General features: G+C 43.5%; 1 protein-coding gene across 2 annotated transcripts in view; it reads left to right on the top strand.

Annotated features, from left to right (window-relative positions):
• The window catches only part of LOC145358853 (NEDD8 ultimate buster 1-like), a 38227-nt gene that overhangs the window by 12149 nt on the left and 6402 nt on the right, over positions 1–19676 (top strand). For both annotated transcript variants that reach the window (XM_080213203.1, XM_080213195.1), the window contains exons 4-12: positions 5160–5227; positions 5811–5881; positions 6736–6918; positions 7571–7659; positions 11723–11829; positions 13181–13367; positions 13704–13811; positions 15182–15334; positions 18161–18310. In XM_080213203.1, coding sequence (XP_080069329.1) covers positions 5160–5227; positions 5811–5881; positions 6736–6918; positions 7571–7659; positions 11723–11829; positions 13181–13367; positions 13704–13811; positions 15182–15334; positions 18161–18310 — 1116 coding nt within the window. The remainder of the gene's footprint in view (positions 1–5159; positions 5228–5810; positions 5882–6735; positions 6919–7570; positions 7660–11722; positions 11830–13180; positions 13368–13703; positions 13812–15181; positions 15335–18160; positions 18311–19676) is intronic.

Below are 19676 nucleotides of genomic sequence, written 5' to 3'. Positions count from 1 at the left end.
CTCCATTGACAACGCAAAGATCATTGCCAGGGGCTCTGCAATCACTTCCCTCACCTCCCACAGTATCCTGGGGTATATCCCATCTGGTCCTGGCGACTTATCTATCTTGATAGAATTCAAAAGTTCTAACACATCCTCCACCTTAATATCCACAAACTCGATCTTTTCCATCTGCTGCAAATCCGTAGCAAAATCTCCCAGATCAGCTTCCACCGTGAATACTGAGGCAAAGTACTCATTGAGCACCTCTGCCATTTCTTCTGGTTCCACACAGACCTTTCCCCCTTCACCTTTTATAGGTCCTATCCCTTCTCTTCTCATCCTTTTACCTTTCACATATTTATAGAAGGCCTTGGGATTCTCCTTAATCTTACCCGCCAAGGTCTTCTCATGACCCCTTCTGGCTCTCCTAATTTCCCTTTTAAGCTCCTTTCTACAGTCCTTATACTCCTCAAGATCCTTAACCTCTCCTAGTTCCCTGAACCTTTTGTACACCTTCCCTTTCCTCCTGACTAGGTTCAACACAGCCTTCGTGCACCACGGTTCCCGCGACCTACCAAAACCCCCTTGTCTCATCGGAACGTTGTCATGCATAGCTCCAGACAAACATTCCTTGAATATCTGCCACCTTCCTTTGGTACTTTTCCCTAAGAACGCCTCCTTCCAGTTTATTTGTCCAAGTAACTTCCTGACTTCTTCGTATCTTCCCTTGCTCCAGACAAACACCTTCCTAGCCTGCCTGGTCCTATCTCGTTCCAATGAAGTTGTGAAGGAGGTAGAATTATGGTCACCATTCCCAAGATGCTCTCCTACCGAGAGATCCATCACCTGCCCTGGTTCATTCACCAGTACCAGGTCAAGTACAGCCTCTCCCCTCGTAGGCTTATCCACATACTGTGTCAGGAAACCTTCCTGAACACACCTAACAAACTCCTCCCCATCCAAACCCCTTACCCTAGGGATATTCCAGTTGATGTTTGGGAAATTGAAGTCTCTCATCACGACAACTCTGTTATTAATACATCTCTTCAGAATCTGTTTCCCTATCTGCACTTCAACTTCCCTGTCACTATTGGGCGGCCTATAGAATACACCCAGCAAAGTTTTTGACCCTTTGCTGTTTGTAACTTCCAACCACAGAGACTCTGTAGATAGTCCCTCCACGGCATCCTCTTTGTCTGCAGCCATGACACTGTCCCTGATCAACAGTGCCACTCCACCACCTCTTCTGCCATCCTCCCTGTCCTTCCTGAAGCATCTGAAACCTGGCACCTGAAGTACCCAGTCCTGTCCCTGAGACATCCAAGTCTCCGTAATGGCCACCACATCACAATCCCAAGCAGCAATCCACGGCCTAAGCTCATCTACCTTATTCACTACACTCCTTGCATTAAAATATATACACTTCAGCCCCTCAGTCTGGGCATTTCCCTTCTCCACCCCCTGTCTAACCTCCCTCCCATACTGCCTGCGGTCCTCCCCTACCTGGGAGCTAACCTCCTCCGTCCCAGTTTCCCCATCGCAATTCCCTCCCCCCATCCTTTCTAGTTTAAAGTCCCCCCGGTAGCCTTAGCCAGTCTTCCCGCCAAGATATTAGTCCCCCTGGGATTTAAGTGCCACCCATCCTTGCTGTACAGGTCCCACCTACCCCTAAAGAGGTCCCAGTGATCTAGGAACCAAAATCCTTGCCCTCTACACCAGTCCCTCAGCCACGCGTTCAGCCTCCACCTCATTTCATTTCTTCCCTCATTCTCCCATGGCACAGGCAGCAATCCTGAGATTACTACCTTTGCTTTTCTCTTCCTCAGCTGCCTACCCAGTTCTCTATAGTCCCTTTTCACGAGTGCCTCCCTCTTGCCTACGTCAGTAGTACCTATATGTACTACAACCTCTGGTTCCTCACCCTCTCCTTTCAGGATGTCTGGGACACGCCCAGAGACATCCCGAATCCCAGCCCCAGGGAGACAAACCACCATCCGCGACTCCCGTCTACGTCCACAAAAACGCCTGTCCGCACCCCTCACTGTGGAGTCCCCTATTAACACTACCTTTCTGCTATCTTTTTTGATTTTTTGACTCACTGGCTCAGCTCCAGAGACCTGGCCACCGCTTCCTCCCTCAGATGAGCTGTCCCCCCTAGTAGTACTCAGGCCGGAGTACTTATTTTGAAGGGGGACATCCACCGGTGTGCTCTCCATCACCCGTGGTTTCCCCTTCCTAATAGTTACCCAAGTGCCCTCATCCCGTTGCCCTGGTGTGACTACTTGCTGGTAGCTCCTATCTATAACCTCCTCACTCTCCCGAATGAGCCGAAGGTCCTCAAGCTGCAATTGCAGCTCCTTAACCTGGTTTCGTAGGGCCTGCAGCTCCACACACCGAGCACAGGTGTGGATGTCTGGCAGACCAGGAGCCTCCAAGACCTCCCACATGTTGCATTGGCAACAGCATACAGGTCTCACACCCATACCTGCCCTTTATAGCAACCCAGAGGAAAAAGTAAAAAAAAAACTTATAACTTACCTTATCTCTTTGGCCCTGTGAGCCGAAGCCCTTACAGCACACACAAAAACAAAAGCAGTCTTACCTGCTCTCAGTCAGAGCCCCTCTCTCTCCTTTTTAGGTTAGAGGAGGGGGAGGGCTGGGATACTCTACCTGTGTAGAGTATCGGGAATCCCCTCCGGTCTAATTTATAGTAGGTGAAGAAAAAACTTGACCCGAGTGCCCTCGCAACTACTTCCGGGGTCAAACTTAAAGCAAGCAAAAAAAAAACCCCACTAAACTCACTAAAACAAAGTTAGTTTTTTTTAAAAGAAAAAGTCGCTGTACTCACCCACAAGCTCTCCACTCGCAAATCACAGCCTCTCTTCAGTGCTCCCATGGAACAATGAGGAGAGAACATACAAACTCCATGCAGAAAGTCATCCAAGGCTGGAATTAAACTCTATCCTTGGCACTGTGGCAGCTAATAAGTTTTAAGTTTATTTATTAGTGTCACCAGTAGGCTTACATTAAGTCAATGAGGTTACTGTGATATACCCTAGTTGGCACACTCTGGTGTCTGTTTGGGTACACTGAGTGAGAATGTAACATGACCAATGATGATTGAGGATAGGGCAATGGATGTTGTCTACATGGACTTCAGTAAGATCTTTGACAAGGTCCCCTGTGGCAGACTGGTGCAGAAGGTGAAGTCACGTGGGATCAGACGTGAGCTGGCAAGGTGGATACAAAACTGGTTCAGTCAAAGAAGACAGAGGATAGCAGTGGAAGCGTGCGTTTCTGAATGGAGGGCTGTGACAAGCGGCATTTCTGAGGGATCAGTGTAGGGAGCTTTGCTGTATATATAAATGATTTGGAGGAAAATGTGACTGCTTTGATAAGTAAGTTTGCAGGCGACACAAAGGTTGGTGGGTTTGCAGGTAGTGATGAGGACCATCGGAGGATACAGCAGGATATAGATCAATTGGAGATATGGGCAGAGAGATGGCAGATGGAGTTTAATCCAGACAAATGTGAGGTAATGCATTTCGTAATGTCTAATACAGATATGGAATATACAGTAAATGACAGAACCCTTAAGAATATTGATAGGCAAAGCGATCAGGGCTGAAGAGTCAGGTGGAGAAGGTATTCAAGAAGGCGTATGGCATGCTTGCCTTCATCAGCCAAGGCATTGAGTTTAAAAATTGGCAAGTCATATTGCAGCTTTATAGAACCTTAGTTAGGCCGCACTTGGAATATAGTGTTCAATTCTGGTCGCCACACTACCAGAAGGATGGAGGCTTTGGAGAGGATGCAGAAAAGATTTACCAGGATGTTGCATGGTATGGAGGGTATTAGCTATGAGGAGAGGTTGGAGAAACTTGGTTTGTTTTCACTGGAACGATGAAGATTGAAGGGTGACCTGATAGAAGTCTACAAGATTGAGGCATGGACAGAGTGGATGGTCAGAAGTTTTTTCCCAGGATTGAAGAGTCAATTACTAGGGGGCACAAGTTTAGAACATAGAACATAGAACATTACAGCGCAGAACAGGCCCTTCGGCCCACGATGTTGCGCCGACCAGTTACAAAAACAATGACCCACTAGCCTATACCAATCCCTTTTCGTCCATAAACCTATCCAGAGATCTCTTAAACGCCCCCAAACTAGACGCATTTACAACCGCAGCAGGCAGGGCATTCCAATCCCTCACCACCCGCTGGGTAAAGAACCTACCCCTGACATCCGTCCTGTAGCTACCCCCCCTTAATTTAAAGCCATGCCCCCTCGTGCTAGCCTTCTCCATCCGAGGAAAAAGGCTATCACTATCCACCCTATCTAAACCTCTAATGGTGCGAAGTCGGGGGGGGGGGGGGGGGGGGGGGGTTTAAAGGAGATGTACGAGGCAGATTTTTTTTCATACGGAGGGTGGTAGGTGCCTGGGACTCGTTGCTGGGGGAGATAGCGGAAGCGGATACTGTTATGACTTTTAAGGGGCATCTTGACAAATACATGAATAGAATGGAATAGAGGGATATGGGGTTTTAGTTAAGTGTGGCAGCCTGGTCGGTGCAGGCTTGGGGGGGGCGGCGGTGAAAGGTCTGTTCCTGTGCTGTAATTTTCTTTTGTTCAATGCACCTAACCAGCATGACTTTTTGGACTGCAGGGGGCAGCCCACGCAGGGGTCTTTTAAGAGACTTCTGGATGCGTACATGGGATTTAATGGGATTGAGGGTTATAGTTAGGCCTGGTAGGTAGGGATATAATCAGTGCAACTTGTGGGCTGAAGGGCCTGTTTGTGCTGTAGTGTTCTATGTTCTATATGGGGAGAACATGTAGACTCCACCAGACAGTGACCCAAGCTGGGAATTGAACCCAGATCTCTGGCCCTGTGTGGCAGCAGTGCTGATTAAGAGCAGTATGATGGCGCAGTAATGTAGTTGTTGACTACATTATTACCCACTAAGTCGTAGTGTAGTGGGGTTTCTTACTTTCATCAGTATGTCTAACCTTGCGTACAACTGATTAGACCATTAGACTGTTTTATACAGCTGACTTGCAGTCAAAAGGAACTGATTTTAAACTTTTTAGTCACTGGCAGTTTTCTTTAAAACTTGTTCCAGTTTGTTGTTTAGAGCATGTTGCAATTTGAAGACGCATTGTTTTTACTATTGCAGACAAAGCGGAAAGAGAAAACCAAGTTGACAACTAAACTAAACATTTCAGCTAAAGATCTAAGAGCTGAGTAAGTCCTGCATATCTCTTGTGTTGTGAGGAATTGAAATGAGTGTTTATGTTCCAAACTTAAACTGATGTGATTTCTGCCATCGATTCGCTTTTGCACTCATTTGAAAGAGAATTCACATTTTAAGTCTCTTGATACTTGCCACAAATAATTTGATTAGTATAATTTCTATTTTTTACGTTCAAATGCAATACAAAGATTATTCTCTGGATTTGAGCATTGCTAGGAAGTCCAATGTTTAGTGCTGGTAGCACAAATGTTACACAGGCTACTGACAAATGGACTGTAAGCTATCATTGGAGTAGATTGATAAATGTTTACGCTTAGTCTGTGCTGGAAAAAGCTGCACACTGAAATATAATTTAGAAACTGAGGGTTCTGCACACTAACCTCAAAGTGCCAAAAAGCAAGCCAAGTGTTTCTAAAATACCTATCTTGTACATATGATGGCTAATTTTTCATTCATTCATAGGATGGACTGAGGGAAACTGGGTTCTATTTGAAAAGAATTCTATTATACTTGCAGTCATCCCTTTTTCTATAAAAATGGTATCTTCATAAGTGTATTTTCCTCCTTGTACAGAATTGCAAAATTGACTGGAATGAAGGAAGAGCATGTTAAACTCATCATGAACTCCAAAGTTCTTAAAATGGGTGAGTAGGTTAGCATAATAGTGCAATTTTCTAGCAACAAGTCTGGAGAGAGCTCCATGTTAACCTCCTTAGGACCCTTACCAAGGTCTTCCGAGTGGGTGGCTTTCCTATTACTTATATCCGTCACAATTGTACACCTGACGTAAAGGGCAATGACACCTTCATATAGATTGCATGTTCACTCCGATAGATGCAATTCCCTAAATAATTGTGGCGCCTTTTAGGGAATTGTATTTCACTGATGTGCCTTCCTAGATTTACAACAACGGTTAGCACAGGTGCCATATTGCCAGGAACCCAATGAGTGACTTTCTGCGTGGAGTTTGCATGTTCTCCCCATATCTGTGTAGGTTTCTTCCGGATGCTCCAGTTTCCCCCCTCAATCCAAAGATGTGCTGGTTTCTGTGGGTTAGCTGTGGTAAATGCGTGGGGATAGCGTGGAGGGCAGCGCCTGGATAAGATGTTCTTTCAGAGTTGTAATGGACTCAGATGGTTGAGTGGCCCCTTTCTGCACTGTAAGGGTTCTTTGGTACAGGCTGAAGCTAATCTTAATATTGCCACAAGATTTCCCAAACCCATGCGTTTTAACATGACTAAATCAGAATTCAATCCCACCATTGATTATTTGGTTGCTCTGAATAGCTAATGTGTTTGTACATTATTTTATACGTGCTGTGTTTGATTTTATAAAGCAAAAAATCAAACTCACCAGCAAAGCTGAGGTCAATAATTCCAGGATTAGAGAAAGTTCATCCCGTATCCTTCCGCTTCAACACACTGTTGCAATGCCGTTGTCAGAGCAAACCTGTTGCATTTCTTTTTCTCTGCTGGTAAGAGTCTTTTTTATTTTTCAGATCGGTCACTTGCTGAACAGAATGTAAAAAATAATTCCATGATTATGGTTATGCAAATAACTCTAACTGAAGAAGAAGCAAAAGAGCAAGAAACAGTCTTCCAAGAGGAGATGAGGGAACAAGATGAAAGGAAAGCCAAAATATCGAGGACCAGAAAGGGAGCTGAAATTTTAGCTCAGCATGGTGAGTTTCACTAAGAAGAATATTGAATGAAGTCTCCTGCCCCTCTGCCTTATTCGTGGAACCCTGACTGCATTAATTAGAGTTGGGTGTACTTTGTCTACCCTGACCCTCAAGGGTTGTATATGTAACTGCCTCAGTAGGTTAGTGAGTAGATTGAGGGATGAGCAAGGGGGCGATGGTTGCAGGAAAGAAAGAGACAATTATTCTGGTAAGTATTCCCAGCAACATCTGAAATGCTATAGAATTTTAACAGCGAGTGAACAATTTTCCCTTGGGCTGACCTTGGCTGGGGAAACGGATGACATATTGCAATTCCCCTCTCCGCTGTTAGAATCATACAGTGCAGAAGTGGCCCTTCGGCACATCAAATCTACACTGACATGCACAAAACACCTGAACTCCCACCTAATCCCATCTACCAGCACTTGGCCCATAGCCATGAATGTTATAACTATGCTTTTTTTATGATATGGTGAGTTAAATCAGCCTGGATGTCTGCTCCTGAAATCCAGCCAATATTCTTGGCTTGATATGAAAGCTGTGGACTATATGGTGATTATTTCAGTTTCCGATGCTCACCTAGAATGCTTTTTATTTTTAGACCATTATGATTGTCTATTTTGAAATAAATTGAATGTAACTTTTCCTCTAGGTGAAAATACAGATCTTAGTAATGTTCCATACTTAGAAATTGCAGATCAGAAAGGACGGCCCATCCCTATTCCACCTGTAGAAAAAAAGGCAAGTGGCTTGTGTCTAATGGATAAGTTTCTCAGCTCATTGTACAGCTTTCGAGCAATATTGCCATGCTTAGCTTGTAAATATCTTTACATTTGAATCAGGACTGAATGGGATATGGTTTAGTATATATAAATTCTATGCTGAGATCAGGTTTGTTTATCAAATATGATATTTCGTGTGTGTCCAACAAACCATCATGAATAGTTTCTTAGCATCAATTCTATACTCCACCTATCCTCTTTAAAGGCACTGAGTCCAGGTAATGATTGGATAATCTTGATGCTTAGATTACTTTTAAGATAGACCCAAAAAGAATCTTTCTTGAAGGAGTTGGGGGAATTTTATTAGTCATTTTTTTTTTTAAATTTCTTCTGAATGTTGGTGACTTTGACAAAGCCACATGTGCTGACCTTCACTAATTTCTCCCTTTTTCAATCCCTGCTATATTCCTTCTGGTGATGGTACTCACAGAATAACGATGAAATCCACTACGTCAACTGCAGTACTCCATCCCATCATGAAATTCACATGTTCTGTCTCTCTTTCTACCCCCGCCACCACACATGTGCGTGGGCACACACACCTGCACAATACACTATACAAGGCCAAGACAATGAGACAGCCTGTTCCCGTTTGTAGGTTTCACACTCCCCCAGGGAGTTCTGCAAAGTAGCATGGAATAGCAGGACGAGCTTCCTTTCTCCTGCAGTGAATGAGCTAAGACATTGAAATGAACAAAAATTTGTATCGTGCCTTCCCAATTTATCTTGCTTTTCTCCTTTTCTGACATTCCTTAAAACCTACCTACCTCTTTGACCAACCTTTTGGCTGTCTGACCTATAATCTCCTTAAGTGGCTCAGTGTCATACTTTAGTTTATGGCTTTTTGTTGTTACCAATACCAAACTTCCAGTGCTCCAAATGTTGTACCCTTTTAATTTTTTTTAATTTCAGAAAGCAACTTAGTAAAGATTCACTGGCTGTTAATTGCAGTGTTCAACTTTTTCTAGATCTAGGCAACTAAAAACAGATGAAGCACTTGAAGAATACACGGAAAGTAGAAAAGACTTCAAGTAGGGAGTTAGGAAGGGTACGAAATGTCCTTGGTGGGTAGGATTAAGTAGAATCCCAAGATATTTTATACACATTAGGAACAAAAGCATAGCTAGAGAAGTTAGTCCAATCAAGGATAAAGGAGGGAAATTATGCGTAGAACCAAAGGAAGTAGATGAGATTCTTAATGAGTACTTTGCATCGGTATTCACAAAGGAGAGGGATTTGTCGATTGATGCCTTGGAAGGGTATGTAAACCCTCTAGAGCAAGTCATCGTTATGAGGGAGGGAAGTGTTGGGTGTGTTTAAAAAGCATTAAGGTAGACAAAACCCCATGGCCATATGGCATCTATCCCAGATTTCTTAGGGAGACAGGAGACGAAATTGTTGGGCCTCTAACAGAAATCTGTGTGTCACTGTTAGTCATGATGTGGGTATGCCGGCGTTGGACTGGCGTAAACACAGTAAAAAGTCTGACAACACCAGGTTTTAGTCCAACCTATTTATTATATGCTTGTGAGTATATTATCAAGTAAATAGGTTGGACTAAAACCTGGTGTTGTCAGACTTTTTACTGTGTCACTGTTAGCCACAGGTGAGGTCCCAGAGGATTGGAAGAAAGCTGATGTTATTTAAGAGGAGTAGCAAGGATAACCTGGGTAATTATAGGCTAGTGAGCTTGATGTCACTGATGGTGAAACTGTTGGAGAAGATTCTCAAGGATAGAATCTATACATTTTTGCAACTGAAAGGTCTTATTAGCGACAGCATGGTTCTGTACGAGGGAGGTCATATCTCACTAATTTGCGTTTTATGAGGAGATGGCAAAAATGATTGAAGAGAGAATTCCCGTGGATGTTGTCTACACGGACTTTGGTAAAGCAGTAGACAAGATCCGTCATGGCAGCAAAAGGTTGAATCATATGGGATCAAGGGTGAACTAACTAGATGGATTCAGAACTGGTTTGGCCATAGAAAACAGAGGATAGCAGTGGAAGGGTGTTTTTCTAAATGGAGATCTGTAACTAGTAGTGTTCTTCAGGGATCAGTGTTGGGACTTCTGTTTGTAGTATATAAATGACTTGGGGTGTGGGGGGGGCGGGGGTGGAAACATAGCTGGCCTTGATTAGCATGTTTGCAGATTATACTAAGGTTGCTGGAATTACAGATAGTGTTGAAGATTGTCAGAACACAGCAGGATTATAGGCTGGAAAATTGGATGGAGAAAAGGCAGATGGAATTTAATCCGCACAAATGCACATTGATGCATTTTGGTAGACCAAATTCAGCTGGGAACGATAAAATAAATGGCAGAACCATCAGGAACATAGACGCACAGAGATCTGGGAGTAGAGGTCCACAGATTCTTAAAAGTGGCAGCACAGGTGGAAAAGATGATGCAAGCATATGGCATGCTTGCCTTCATCGGCCGGGGCATCGAGTATAAAAGTTGGCAGATTACGTTAGTTATATGCAACTTTGGTTAGGCCACATTTGGAATAGTGTCCAATCCTGGTCACCACACTACCAGAAGGACGTGGAGGCTTTGGGGGGAGTACAGAAAAGCTTTATCAGGATATTGCCTGGTAAGGAGAATATTAGTTATAAGGAGAGATTGAGATTGTCCTCCCTCGAAAGTCAGAGCCTGAGGGGTTACCTGATAAGCTCATAAAATTGAGGGGCATAGGTGGACAGTGGAAGCCTTTTTTCCAGGGTAGAAATGACAATTTCAAGGGGGCACAAGTTCAAGGTAAGGGGAGGAAAGGTTCAGTAGAGATAAAGAACAAAGAACAACCCAGCATGGGAAACAGGCCCTTCGGCCCAACGAGCCCGTGCCGCCGCATCACCCTACACCTATTTTACCCTGCATGTCTACGAATGGGACCCTACTCAGTCAGATTCAGGGAAGAAATAGTGTCAATTTGGTGGAAACCGATTAGCCTAAGAGCACATCTTTGGGGTGTGGGAGGAAACCGGAGCGCCCGGAGGAAACCCACGCAACCACAGGGAGAATGCGCAAACTCCCACAGACACAGGCCCAAATCCATGTATCTGCACAGCTAGCAGTGCTAGTCACTGAGCTGTTGCGGCGCCCGTCTATCGGTCCAGGATCAAGCGCACACACCGACATGAAGTACTAGGCCACTCCTGGACTTCCAAGAGCAGCCCACACACGACCCGCCGTGTGCATGCCCCTCGCTTGACACGAGGTGGACCTCCACCTGTGGAATAAAGACAAAAAATATTAATCATACAGCCTGCCCTTCCGGTGTCTCCTGAGGTTTAACCCTATTTAATAGCCCCTACCATATCCCTCCATTCTTGTTTCACTCATGTGCCTATCTAACTGCATCTTAAACGAGTCCAACGTTCCTGCCTCCACCACCCTACTCGGTAGCGCATTCCAGACCCCCACAACTCTCTGCGTAAAGAACCTTCCTCTTACCTCCAAATTATACCTCCCCCCCTCACCCTTAAGTGATGACCTCTCGTGTTCGTACCCAGTCTAGGGAGCAGTCTCTCACTATTAACTCTATCTATTCTCTTCAGTATCTTATATACCTCTATCATGTCCCCTCTCAATCTCCGTCTTTCCAAGGAGAATAGCCCCAGTCTCTTCAATCTCTCCTCGTAACCCAGTCCCCCCATGCCAGGCAACATCCTAGTAAACCTCCTCTGCACCCTTTCCAGAGACTCCACGTCCTTCCGGTAATAAGGTGACCAGAACTGGACGCAGATGTGCGGAGAAAATTTTTTACACAGGGTGGTGGGGACCTGGAATGCACTGCCAAGTGAGGTGGTTGAGGCAGAGACATTAATGACATTTGAGACTTGCTGCATAGACTCATGGATGAGTGGAAATAGAGGGATACAAACGATTGGCCTAGAAAGGACAACATGAACAGCGCAGGCTTGGTAGGGTTGAAGGGCTTGCTCCTATGCAGTACTGTTCTTTGTTAACAGTTCCTGCAATAATTTGATTTTAAATTCCTGTTTTATTTGCTTGCTAGGCACTTTTATTAGCTATGACACTCCATGAAAAAGGCAGAGCCTTTATGAAGAAGAAAGATTATGCTTCGGCTCTGTTGTATCTATTGGATGCTGACGAAGAATTTGGGTAACTACTCTTTTCACATTGCTTCATTTGCATGCGACATTGAGGAGCTTCCAGGGCAGATGATGATGTTTTCCCCTTTATTGCACCCAACAATCCTGTGCCTTCCAGAACTTTCCTTCTGCAGGAAATTCTACAGTATTTTTATCAAATACTTTGTTTCCAAATTCAAATGTTTCATCAGCATTTGGTCTGGAGTGAGAACCTGGACCTTAATCCCTGCCCTCATCATAGTTTTCATCAGTGCCATGACTAATGGAGTTCAGACTCGTATTACTTGAAAGGGATTTGTTCTGTGGCTTTTTTCCCACGCTACCCAGGCTTTAATTATTGTCCTGCAATTTGTGATGAATTATGCTGATTGCAATTTTAATATTAACATTTATAATTGAAGGTCTGCTTTCTAATTCAAATATTTGACTATATACTCTATTGGAGGAGAGAAAAATAGTGCCTCCTTTATATTATTCAATATTCGCATTTCTTATTCTATATCAATAATATTTAATTTGGATAGCTACACTAAAGATCTTGCCCTTTCCCCCTCCTATCTCCTGTTCAATTCTCTTCGAACGAATGTTTGCATCTCTTTAATATTTATGCAATTATGTAATTGTTTATTAGTTATAAATTAGTTTCACTGGAAGATTTTTCTCCCTTTTCGATTGCATTTGCTTAACTTAATTGTACAGTTTCTACTTCAATCTGTCTGCTGGGCTTTGTTTCAAATAGAGTCTTGATTCACATTTAATGGGAATAAAGTTGACAATTTCATGGATAAGTGATATGTGAAATGTGAAGCATACAATTTAATCTGCACCCGAGCAAGATCTGCTTTACTGGATCTGCTTTAATAATGATGCTGGATGCCCAAAATGGAAAGGTTATTTTACGTAAAAGAAAAGGCTTCTGTTTATTTAGTGCTTTTTCATGAGCTGAGCTTTCTGGAATCACAGAACCAAAATCGCAGAATTGTTACAGTGCAGGAGGAAGCCATTCAGCCCATTGTGTGTCTGCACGGGCTGTCCATTCAGTGCTGTTCCCCTGCCGCCTTTCTTGATCTCAATGCATGTTAGTATGCTCCATACTCATCTCACTGTCCTCCATGTCCTTCTCCTTGGTGAATACCAATGCATCACAGAAGTTTATCATTTCTGGAATCATTCTGCATTCACTCCAATGACTTCATATCCTTCCTAAGTTGTGATCCCAGAATTGTACATGCCAGTGAAGTACTTTTTGAAGTCATTGTTTATTGTCTGCCTTGTGTGCACAATTTGCATGAATCTCAAACTGTCGACTATAAATCTTTTGGGATTTAAATGATGTATTGATATATCGTTTACGGTCCTAGAAAATGTGGGTCTGAGCTCCTGAACACCGTAGATAACTACGCAGTCCTACAACTGGAAGTAGTTTGGTGTTATCTGCAGCTGGAGCAGCTCGACTGCCTTCGTGATGCAGAAGGGAGATTAAAACGCGCCCAAACGCGACTGAATAATTGCTACGGAGAGAACCTGGAGCGACTCTACAACCTGAAGGTTTATTATTCATGTTCTTAAACTTGTTGGATAACTTTGCTTTAAGGTAAAATACAGATTTTCTACAAATTACAAATCAACTGTAAATTTGCAATGTAATACACAGCTGAGAGCAGCAATAATTTCCCCAATTTTGACTTAACTGTTACAAATGATATGGTTTACTTTTGTCATGTCATTTGACCCTTTAAATGAGCTTTAATGCATGCAGTCACTGCCAACCTGGTGACTTTGATAGTATTTCCAAGCAATGGCCGGAACTGAGCGCTGTTGATGTTGATTTGTGCACCTATATGTTGTTTTGTTTTTTTTTCATACTCATTTTGCATTTCATAGGGTAACACTGCCAATGAGCAGGTGCTTTACTTGCGACTCAAGCTTCTTCAGGGAGTGGTATTGTACCATAAAGGAAAGCTGGATCAAACTAAAAATCATCTCAATGAGGTGCAGGCTTTTATCTTGATTTCTGCTTGTAGTTTTCTTTAATATCACTTTTAGTTCCATTTGGTTCTGCAGTAAGGTTTATTTCATTTGGCAGTAAAATGCATTACCTTTTATTACTCTTTTATTTCAAACACAATTTTTTTTGGAGTTTTGGATTCCAGTAATATGTGAAGTGAAATGTGTGGGAAAATATTGCTACGATTCATAGAAATAAAATCATAGGAAACCATTTAACCTATTGTCTGTGCCAGCTTTCTGCCAGAGGAATTCAGTTAGTCCCTGTCCCTCGTTCCTCATGGTCCTACAAACATTTTCTCTTTGTTCATCCAATTCTTCTATCATAATTGAACCTCCTTCCCTTTAAATCTGCATCTCTCTCTCTCTCTCTTTTTCCCCCCCCCCCTCCAGTCCTTGACCCCTCCACCAATGTGAATCTCTATCTGCTTTCTCTAATCCTTCACAATTTTGCACTATTCTACAAAATCTCCTCTCTACTTGTTCTTCCCAGGGGAGAACAGCCTCAGCTTGCTCCTGTCTATCCAGCTTCTGAGTAAGAGGTCTCACATATACCTGTTGGACTTTAACCTGGTATTTTGATAGTAAATGCCGCAAGCTTTCAGAACGCTATTCCTTCGTCAGGTGAGTGGAAAGAACTTTACACTCACCTGACAAAGAAACAACGTTCCAAAAGCTTGCGGCATTTACTATCAAATAAACCTGTTAACCTGTTGGACTTCAATCTGGTATTGTGAGACTTCTTAGTGTATTTACCTCGGTCCAACGCCGGCATCTCCCCATCACTGCCCCTCAGAATTGTTTGTGTAAATCACTTCTGTACCCTTCCTTAAAGCCTTCACGTCCTTCTTAAAGTGTGGCCAATCAAGAATTGAACACAATACTCTAGTTGAGGCCAAACCAGTGATTCATAAAGCAAGGAAATTATGCTGAATCTTTCGTACTTAGAGCCCAGAATCTCATCTGCCTTTTTGCGTTCTCAGGCTGCCCTTTCACTGTGTACCTATACTCCAGGTCTCTGTCCCCACACTGTTTTGAATTATACCCTCTATCTTACTTTGTCTCTCTCTTTCTTTCTTAATTTTTTTTTCAACACCAGGATAACGTCCAACAGGTTTACTTAGTAACACAAGCTTTCGGAGCGTTACTCCATCAGGTGAGTCCCTTCATGAAAGAGCAGTGCTCCGAAAGCTTGTGCTACTAAATAAACCTGTTGGACTTTTAACCTGGTGTTGAGACTACTTACTGTGCCTACCCCCATCCAATGCTGGCATCTCCACGTCATTTTTTTGTATCAGTTTGCACTTCTCTGCATTAAATTTCATCACTATTTCTCTCCTGCTTATTTGATTTAGGCAGAAATGTTATTGGGAAAGCTTTCTGTGGATGATAAAAAGGTGGTGCAACTTATGAGTCTTGGATTTACAGCCCAGGAGGCAAGGTTAAGTTTGCGAGCATGTAACGGTGATATTGATTTTGCTGCATCACACATCTACCAGAGACGAGAGGTAATTTAAATTTAAGTATTTCTAGCAATGTAACCTGTTGTTACCTCGTATGGAATTTGCCTTGAGTGATCTCCTCTGGTTCACTGTGCTGACATTCTTGTAAACAATGCTCTCATCGTGAGTTCCATTATTTCAGGCTGGTGGTGACCCTGATAGGGCTGGAAAGCCAGCATAATGCCACCTCCACTCTGGGGCAGATTTCAGGCTCACCTCACAGCTAATGAGCAGCTTGTTTTCTAGAAAATATGTTCCAATCTTAACTTCAATTCCCTCTTTGTAAATGAGGCAATGCAGTAAACAACACTATTTTCTTACGGACTGAAAGATAAGGTGCTATTCGGATTGGCGGTTGTGACTAGTGGAGTGCCCCAGGGGTTGGTGCTGGGGCCTCAGCTTTTTACCATTTATATAGATGATCTGGAGGAGGGAACCGAGTGTATGGTGTCGAAATTTGCTGATGACACCAAGATTGGTGGAACGGCAAATTGCACGGAGGGTGTGGAGAGTCTGCAGAAGGATCTAGATAGGCTGGACGAATGGGCCAGGAACTGGCAAATGGAATTTAATGTTGGCAAGTGCGAGGTGGTCCACTTTAGTAGGAATAATGGTAGGAAGGACTATTACTTACGTGGCGAAAAACTGCAGCAGGCGACGGTGCAGAGGGACCCTCAGGGTCCTTGTGCACGAGTCGCAAAAACCCAGCCTGCAGGTGGTCAGGAAGGCTAATGGGATGCTGGCCTTCATAGCGAGGGGGATTGAATATAAAAGTAGGGAGGTCTTGCTGCAGCTGTATAGGGCATTGGTGAGGCCGCAGCTGGAGTACTGTGTGCAGTTTTGGGTGCCGCACTTATGCAAGGATATTTTGGCCTTGGAGGGAGTGCAGAGGAGGTTTACTAGGCTGATACCGGAGTTGAGGGAGTTGAGCTATGAGGAGAGGCTGAATAAACTAGGCTTGTACTCGTTAGAGTTTAGAAGAATGAGGGGAGATCTCATTGAGACGTGTAAGATGATGAATGGGATGGATAGGATAGAGGTGGAGAGACTCTTCCTGCTCAAAGGACAGTAGGACTAGGGGGCACAGCCTCAAGATAAAGGGGGGACAGTTTAGAACGGAGTTGAGGAGGAACTTCTTCACTCAAAGGGTGGTGAATCTCTGGAATTCTCTGCCCGTTGAAGTGGTGGAGGCTGCCTCGCTAAATATTTTTAAGACGCGGGTTGATGGGTTTTTGATAAGCGAGGGGATTAAGGGCTATGGGGAGAAAGCGGGAAAGTGGAACTGAGCCACGACAGATCAGCCATGATCTTATTGAATGGCGGGGCAGGCTCGAAGGGCTAGATGGCCTACTCCTGCTCCTATTTCTTATGTTCTTATTTGTCTAACTCAAGCATTTCAGGTTTATGCAGATTTTTACAATATACTAAATTGCCTAGACTCGTTTCACCTTCATGTCAAAAGACTGACTAAAAAGGACTGACCTGTCTCTGCTTGTTGTGGGTTTTTCTTCATTTTTGCTCTTGACGTGACCACTTAACAACACTGACTACCACCGAAGTTTGTAGTGTCTTGATGGAGAATGACAATGTTCCTACGTTGTGACAGATAATGGAGGTTCCCCTACAGATATTTGCTTAACTTTGTTTATTTGAAACCTAGGAATTATGTTCTCCCAGTGCTACTCTGCATCTCTGGATTAGGACTGTGGATGTGGCAGTAAAGGCAGAAGAAGCCTGATTACTGATTTGAATGACCAGCCTTTACTTGATGAATCCCATCTTTCTTCCTTCATTAGCCTTGGTCCACAAGAGGCCATAGGCATCTATTTAACAGAGAGAGACAAGAGGCTTTGATTGAGGGGCATCATCCCACATAGGCATGGCTGATGAGGGGACCCTTTCACTCCCTGCTATGGGCAGATTGGAAGAGAGGGCAGATTCATTATCAACCTGTTTGGCCATGTCATGCACAGGTCTTCCATAGCCAACGTATCGCAGAGTAGGACTTGGAATAAGGAACTTTATGCTGCAAAACACAGGCCCCAACCACTGAGCCACAAGACCTCCCTACACTCACCTTTAGCTGCTTTAAATGGATCAACTGGTATTGTTGATGTTGGGTCAAGACACCAATGCAGCAAGATAGAGGTCATTAACTCTGCTTCCAACTGTATTTTGTACAAAGAAAATTACAGAACAAGAACAAACCCTTCAGCCTTTCGAGCCTGCACCAACCATGCCATTGCCCGTCTGAATTAAAATCCCTTACCCTTCCAGGGACCATATCCCCCTATTCCTATCATATTCATATGTCACTATCGTATCTGCTTCCACTACCTCCCTGATCAGCAAGTTCCAGGCACCCATCACTCTTTGTGTTTAAAACAAAAACTTGCCTCGTACATCTCCTTTAAACCTTGCCCCTCGCATCTTGAACGTATGCCCTCTAATAATTGACTCTTCAACCCTGGAAAGCTTCTGACTGTCCACTCTGTCCATGCCCTCAATCTTGTAGACTTATATCAGGTCGCCCCTCAACCTCCGTCATTCCAATGAGAACAAACCAAGTTTCTTCAACTTCTCCTAATGCCCTCCAACTCTATTAGATTGAATTGAAGTGTTTCCTCTTTAATTTGTTTAGAAGTAAATTTCAAGTTTTTAATAGTTCAAGTGCCACCTAGAGATGTGAACTGCTCTGTAACTTGGTGTTTTTCCAAATTCAGTTTCTTTATTTTTAAAAATGGGCCAAGATTTTTATTTTGCCTCTTTGAACTCTTCCAGCTGAAGTTATCCAGACTTTAACTGACTTATTTTCTGTGTTGTATTCTGCAGGAGAAAGCTGAAATTCGGAGAAAAGAGAAAGCAGAGAGAAAAAGGAAAAAACAAGAAGCTGTAAATTCCTTGGTGGCAATGGGCTATTCAGAAAAAGCTGCTGCCAAGGCATTTAGATCAGCGAATAATAACTTGGATCGTGCTATAGAGGTCAGTCACTTTCACTACTCAGAATTGTCTAGTGTCCCCAAACATTATTGGGAGTTTTTTGTTTAGTTTATTTATCAGTGTCACAAGTAGGCTTACATTAACACTGCAATGAAGTTACTGTGAAAATCCCCTAGTCGCCGCACTTGTCGCCTGTTTGGGTGCACTGAGGAGGAATTAACGTGGCCAGTGCACCTAATCAGCATGTCTTTCGGATTGTCAGAGGAAACCAGAGCACCTGGAGGAAACCCACATAGAAACGGGGAGAACATGCAAACTGCACATTGACAGTGACCCAAGCTGGGAATTGAATCTGAGTCCCTGACGTTGTGAGGCGCAGTGCTAACTACTGTGCCACTGTGTTGAGTTTGAGTTTATAAGATGAAATAAGCTTGCACTGCATTTTTACTGCTGACTAATGGAGGTTCCAGTTAAAGTTGATGAAAAATAACCCTAGAAAACTGACCATCATAGTGGTGGCAGAGTGGTACAAGCTGCTGCCTTGCAACGCCAGGAATATTGGTTCGATTCCCAGCTTGCATCACTGTCTGTGTGGCGTCTGTACGTTCTCTCCGTGTTTGCATGGGTTTCCACCAGGTGCTCCGATTTCCTCCCACAATCCGAAAGGCGTGCTGGTTCAGTGCATTAACCATGCTAAATTCTACCTCCGCCTACCCAAACAGGCGTCGGAGTGTAGTGACTAGGGGATTTTCACAGTAACTTCATTACCGTGTTAATGTAAACCTACTTGTGACGCTAACAAATAAACTTAATTTAAACTTATTTATTGGTATTACAAAAAAAATGATAGGCAGAGGGTTACTGCAAATTGATCTATGGATGTCACTTGTATGCACTAACCAATGATATCAATGTGAAGTAGTTTGAATCAAACAAAAGTGCAGTAGGTGAGATTCCATGAGCTCTCGTTAGCACTGTTAATGTGCCAGGGATGATGTGGATGTGCTGACGTTGGACTGGGGTAAACACAGTAAAAAGTCTGACAACACCAGGTTTTAGTCCAACCGATTTATTTGATAGTAAACTCACAAGCTTTCGAGGTTTCCCTCTTCGTCAGGTGAATGGAGAGTTCTGGCCTCGGACAGAGCATATAACAGCACAGACAGTTTACAGATTACTGATTAGAATGCGAATCTTTACACCTAACCTGCTGTTCAAGTCCTAAAGTGGCTGACAATGTGATCAGTGCTCCTTCCACACACATTGTCAGCCACTTTAGGACTTGAACAGCAGGTTAGGTGTAAAGATTTGCATTCTAATCAGTAATCTCTAAACTGTCTGTGCTTTATATGCTCTGTCTGAGGCCAGAACTCTCCAGTCACCTGACGAAGAGGGAAACCTCGAAAGC

Source organism: Carcharhinus amblyrhynchos, chromosome 2, assembly GCF_965287045.1.
Source record: "Carcharhinus amblyrhynchos chromosome 2, sCarAmb.v2.hapA, whole genome shotgun sequence".
Lineage (NCBI taxonomy): Eukaryota > Metazoa > Chordata > Chondrichthyes > Carcharhiniformes > Carcharhinidae > Carcharhinus > Carcharhinus amblyrhynchos.
This window is presented reverse-complemented; position numbering and strand designations above follow the sequence as displayed.